Source organism: Lathyrus oleraceus, chromosome 7 (genome assembly GCF_024323335.1).
Source record: "Lathyrus oleraceus cultivar Zhongwan6 chromosome 7, CAAS_Psat_ZW6_1.0, whole genome shotgun sequence".
Taxonomy (NCBI): domain Eukaryota; kingdom Viridiplantae; phylum Streptophyta; class Magnoliopsida; order Fabales; family Fabaceae; genus Lathyrus; species Lathyrus oleraceus.
In genome coordinates this window covers 106592793-106599358 of record NC_066585.1, presented here as the reverse complement: position 1 = coordinate 106599358, position 6566 = coordinate 106592793, and the positions used below count along the sequence as shown (strand labels likewise).

General features: G+C 36.4%; 1 protein-coding gene across 1 annotated transcript; it reads right to left on the bottom strand.

Moving 5' to 3' along the window:
• Nucleotides 1–2118: 2118 nt before the first annotated feature.
• On the bottom strand, nucleotides 2119–3146 carry LOC127102266 (probable transcriptional regulator SLK2; the record flags this gene model as incomplete). Its single annotated transcript, XM_051039660.1, has 1 exon — nucleotides 2119–3146. A coding segment is annotated over one exon (879 nt), but the record flags the coding sequence as incomplete, so codon positions are not given.
• Nucleotides 3147–6566: the final 3420 nt, after the last annotated feature.

The following is a 6566-nucleotide window of genomic DNA, read 5'->3' as shown; positions in this document are numbered from 1 at the left end:
TACACCATGTTCCATTTCCATCTTTATTTGCAAAAGTGTTTAATAGAGATTAAGTATTTTTAGGTTTGATTGAGAAAGGGTTTGAAGAAACCACATTGACAATTTTAGATGATGGCGAGAGCTAAGATTGGCGAGATATACATCTCGAATCTTAACCTCAGGAGTGCATGGTATACACCATGTTCCATTTCCACCTTTATTGAAAAAGTGTTAAATAAGATTTAGGTATCTTAGATTTGATTGAGAAAGGGTTTGACGAAACCACATTGACAATTTTAGACGATGGCGAGAGTTAAGATTGGCGAGGCATACGTCTCGAATCTTAACCTCAGGAGTGCATGGTATACACCATGTTCCATTTCCACCTTTATTGGAAAGTGTTTAGATAGGGATTATGTATTTTGAGTTTTGTTGTGAAAATGACTTGACCTAGATCAAGTATTGATGGACATTTAAGAGAAATTTGAATGAGTGTTTGAGAGAACAAAGTGAATGAATTTGGATGATGGCGAGAGCTAGGATTGGCGAGATATACATCTCGAATCCTAGTCTCAGGAGTGCGCGGTATACACCACGTTCCACTTCCATCTTATTGAAAAGGTCTTAACTATAAATTAATATTTTTTTGAGTGTTTATTAGAAAAAATGGCTTGACGTTGAATCAAGCGTTTGATGAAAGTTTGAAAGAAATGGAATGGAATAGGAGGGAGAAATGAATTGATTTGTTTGTTGAGAAAATACTCGACGTTGGATCGAGTCATATTTTTTTGTATTTTCTAGAAATGGTGGATTTTAATCTTGTGTTAGTATCTAAAATAGAAAAATAAAACAAATACAAAATTATATACACATTGGGGAAGTGGGGTACATTTTGTCAAATGGGGATTCAAAAATCATGAAATAATTAAATCGGGCCCAAACAATAAAATGATACGAAGTATGAGTGTAAGTGCAAGAGAACCGGCTCATTGTAAGAAAGCCCAAGAGTAAGCTATGTGAGGTTGATGACGATGCTTAAAAAGCAAACGACTTACAAGGGTATGGAAAATGGGCTCGATATTGAATCGAGAAAAGAAATGATTTTTATAGTTTTAAAATGGTTTTGCATGCATGATGAACTTAATAAAAAACATAGACATAAAAAATATTAAAAGAAACAAAATGCTAAAAGAAAATAAAATGCTAAAAGAAAATGAAATACTAAAGAATGCTACATATGAGTATTGAACCCACTCCACCTAAGACTATGGCAACCACCCCTCTCCACTAGGCCACTTATGACTAGTTGTTATTTACAATGCTAATTTAGATATATAAACCAAGATAAATTAAAAATAGAATTAAAATAAAAAACTAAATAAAAAAAGAAATCTGTTGGTCTACTAGTGATTAAACCCAGCCGCTTGGCTGTTGGGTTTACAATGGGAATATGAATTGAAAATGAGGAAATAAATTGAAAATATAAAAAACATTTATTAACTAATACCTAGGAAAATTAAATGAATTTTAATAGTTTTTTAAAAAAATGAATTATTCTATCTAAAATAAATTAGAGAAAAAAAATTGAAAAAAGGAAAAGACAGACTTCATCGTCCTCGTCGTCTCTCACTCTTCTCTCTCAGTCTCGCGATTTTTCTCTCTCACTCTCAATCGCTATCCTTCCATCTCGTTCACACCAAACCCCTCTCTCAATCGCGTCTCTCTCACTTCGTTCCCAATCGCCCACATCTCACTCAATCATGTAAGAAACCAATGGCTGAAACAAAAACTCACCTTCGGCGGTGGTAACGGCAAAGATGAAGCTCAAACCTCACTCCTTCGCCTCTTCCAAACAGGTTCGTCTTTGATTTAGTGATTAGGGTTTTGTGGTATCTTTTTCGCCGTTTCTTTCTTTTTTTCTGATTCGCTCTCCCTCCCCTTTTATCTCTCACGAATTAGGGTTTGAATAGGTATCTTTTGTGTTACAAGAAGTTACTCTGCGAAGTTCCTTTTGTGCTCAGAAATTGGAGTGGCCTTTTTGATGCTAGAATCAAAAACGGTATTCTGAACTTAGCTTTCTCTTTGAATTTTGTCCTGATTCCAATTCGGGGATTTTTCTTGGAATTTAACCGACTCGGTAATTATTTTGTTTACTGCAGTGAAAATTGGAGCTTTGGTTTGCTATGGTTTGGGTTATGCAGGCTGTTATTGGACATGGTTGCTGGTGTGTTGATTGCAGCAAGATTATTAGAAACAAGCTCTAAGGGACTCCTCCAAAATACTATCTGTTATTTGGTTGAAGAAATCCGTCGCAATGAAGGCATCCAGCTGCTTGAAACATGGGAGTTACTACCAAATACACGACTTAGGTTTGAGGTTCCTGCTGTACTCTTCATTGTTTTATCATTAGATTGACCAATCCTTGAGTGATCATAGGCACGACTATCATCTCCATCTGCTTTTTTTCTATGTTCAAATTGTGAAGAAAATTGCATCTGATGTTGCCCTTGCATCTGACCCATTTCTTGCATTGCAGGTCGCCTGAACTGTTGTTGCTGTTGAACAAGAAGTCGATGTTGCTGTTGTTGTATCAATTGCATCCGCTGGGCCTGGGGCAATGACTGAAAGATTTGTTGCTTAAGCCTATGCTGTTGCTGAAACATAGCCTGTGACTGTGGATTACGGCCTTGGAACTGTGTGGGGTCTTGTCTCTGAAGAAGCTGTTGTATTACCTGTTGCTGCATTATATCATCTGGTTTGATATCCAGCCTACGCTTTTTCAGCAAGTGGGATATACTATTTGGATATTGAATGAAAGATCCTGCAACTTGTGCACCCATTTGGTGCGAAGACGATCCAGTTTGAGAAGCAGGCAAATGCATAGAACTTGAAGCACCCTGCAGCTTCTGTTGATTCTGCTGCAATTGGTGAGCATTCTGATCTTGATGAGAATTCTGTTGTACTACTGAGGAACCATCCATTGCAGGTGACCCAGAAATACTAATATTATTCGATGTGAATGACAATGGCGAAGCAGGTAATCTTAAATACGAGTCTCCATTAATGCTTGCACTTCTTTGCATATGGCGGTCACCTGAGAGTGCAGAATTCGCATCCGTGACTAAAGAACTAGCTCCAACACTTGGTGCCGAGTTTGCAATGTCCCAACGGTATTAAAAGCTAAATTTGCAATCACATTAACTTGTCCTTGTAGAAGATGCTGTACTTCTATTGTTGTTTTGCAGCTGGTTTAATTGCTTTTTTTTTTGTTGTGAGTTTTGAAATTTAAGCTTGTCCTTATACTCAATTGTTTCAGGTTGCTTCTGCACTCCATGATAATTGTAAAGCTGTTCTTGTTGGAAAACGCACATGTGGCAAAGGTTCAATCCAATCTGTATTTGAGCTTCAAGATGGGTCTGGTGTGGTTATTACTGTTGGGGAGTATGTAACACCAAAGCACAAGGACATAAATGGAAACAGAATAGAACCCAGTCTTCCAGAAACTTCCAGCTTGGGATGATGTCAGTCAACATCTTTCAAGATGCAGTTTGCTTCAGCAAGGATAAAACTGTTCCTGTGGCGCATTGAATGCAATCGTATTGCTTCTGGTTTTTTCATTTAATTGGAAACTTAAGAATCTGCGTGCTTCTATCAAGAAAAAAACTGCATCCTGAAAGCTGCCATGTATATATCTCAAGAGTTCCAGGTTATTATTAATAAATATATAACCCAAGATTGGTAGGAAGAAATGATCTCAGCTAGCATGCATATGAGTTTGTACCAAAGAGGGCAGAGCATTGGATTTTAATACTTAACTAACATAGGAAACTTTGTTTGAGTTATTGTATGTTTTGATACTATTCCCTTAATCTTTTTTTACTTTTTCAAATTTGAGTGTATCAGATATGAATGGGAGTTTAGTGTAGACATTAGCATAATTCTGCTTGGTTTGTTTACTGCTGTTATGCTATGTACAACATGCATGTTGCTGTTATGGAATTCTTTTGGAATTGGGATTTGTTTTTTTTGAATAATTGTTTTGGATTAATGAACTTTGGGTTAATTGGTTAATTGTTATGATTGAATGGATTTGGATGTGAAATGGTTTAAATTGGTTCCAAATGGATAATGAAAATGGATATGGATTTAAAAATAGAGTTGGGTTATTGGATTGAAAAAAATGGATTTAATTGTGGGTTTAAGGAATTTGGATATTTGATTATAAAAATGGATATGGATTTTTAGGAATAATCTGAGACTAATCAAAATGTCAATTTAAAATAAAAAAAAAGTCAAATAAAACCAATAAAAATCAAATTAATCTATAATTTGCTAAAATTACTTTGATGTCAAATTCTAACATTTATTTGGATATTTAAAAATCAATTAGAATTTGAATCATTAGTAAAAATACAATTAAGATTAAATTGAAATTTGGAATTAGACTTAATTTGAAATTAAAATTGAAAAAAATAAAAAAGAGTCAAATATTTAGGATCCATTTCATAATCAAAACGCCATGATAAAGAAAAACTAAATAATGACCAATGTGTAACAAAAATATGGATTTGGGAATGGTCGGTTGCCTTTGGTCATGAATGTATGCAAATGAACTTTAGGCCAAGTGCCAAAAAAATGAAAAAATTCAGGACCAAAATCGGGGTATGACAGTTGCCCCTATTTAAGCGTCTTCGACTAGAGAGTATGAAGCAGGACACTCTTCATATGATCATAGTGGGAGATGGTTAAATACTGAGAAGACCCGGATTTTGATCCTGAATCCCTATGGCATGATGTGATATGATATGATATGATATGATATGATATGATATGATATGATATGATATGATATGATATGCATGGATGCATAATTCTTTTTTGTAATTTTTATCTGCTAGGGATATGGTGGACCCTTGACAGGAGATGCTACTAGACAGACCAATATGTGGGGAATACTGATGATCCACAGGGAGACGGACAAATGGGGTAAAAAAACAACTTGCTGGGGAAACAGTCCTGCTGGAGAATCAGACACACACTGGGGAGTATTCAAAGTGAGATTTGATAAACGACACTTAGAATACAAGGGATTTCGGTAGTAAGTTCACATATGACTTACCAAACCCGAATAAAGGAAAAGATGCTACAACAGGTTCATATATGACCTGACAACGCTGGGGAATATCAAGAAGTTCTGACAGCAGGTTCAGGTATGACCTAACAAACTCAGAAGAATTCAAGACAAGTGTATCAACATGTTCATATATGACCTGATAATACTGGAACAAACATAGAGAAAGACTCTTCAGAACAGGTTCATGTATGACCTGACACCGGAATAAAGCTCAACAACAGGTTCATACATGACCTGAATAGTATTGAACAAACAGAGAAAAAATCTTCAGTACAAGTTCATGCATGACCTGACGCCGGAATAAAAGCTCAACAACAGGTTCATATATGACCTGAATAGTATTGAACAAAAAATGGAAAAACTCTTCAGAGCAGGTTCAAGTATGACCTGACACCGGAATAAAAGTTCAACAACAGGTTCATATATGACCTGAATGGTATTGAACAAACATAGTGAAAAAATCTTCAGAGCAGGTTCAAGTATGACCTGATACCGGAATAAAAGTTCAACAACAGGTTCATATATGACCTGAATGGTATTGAACAAACATAGTGAAAAAATCTTCAGAGCAGGTTCAAGTATGACCTGATACCGGAATAAGGGTTCAACAACAGGTTCATACATGACCTGAATAGTATTGAACAAAAAATGGAAAAACTCTTCAGAGCAGGTTCAAGTATGACCTGTCACCGGAATGAAGCTCAACAACAGGTTCATACATGACCTGAATAGTATTGAACAAAGGGAAAAAATCTTCAGAGCAGGTTCAAGTATGACCTGACACCGGAATAAAGGCTCAACAACAGGTTCATACATGACCTGAATAGTATTGAACAAAAGTTGGAAAAACCCTTCAGAGCAGGTTCAAGTATGACCTGACACCGGAATAAAGCTCAACGACAGGTTCACATATGACCTGAATAGTATTGAACAAGAATTGGAAAAACTCTTCAGAGCAGGTTCAAGTATGACCTGACCCCGGAATAGCAACAATCAGACTTTGACCGTAAGCAATGGACTACAACCAGCTTTTAACGGATTTTGCCAACAACAATTGGACTTGAAAATGACTGCGAAAACCGGATGTTGGTTTAAGGATACCAAAGACAAACTGGAATTAGAGGTCCAAGGGCATGAGGTCAACAACAAGACCTGGGTCAATGCACAATGAGCACGAAATACCTTTCGGCTATGCATGATTTGAATGCCTGATATGTGAATGATCATGATTATGAGAATGCTGACACTTAGCAGACTGGGTGTTTGTAGGGATAGAGATTCTGATTCTTCAACACCAATAACTCATACCCGTACAATTAACAGGCGCATCTAGAGGAGAAACTATCATGATTGACAGTTATAAATGGCCAAAGGTCCATCCTTCTAAAGGATTCATAAGTTGTACTCCGTGGGGACTTTTGTTGGTGCTCTAGGAATATTTATGCAACCTCGA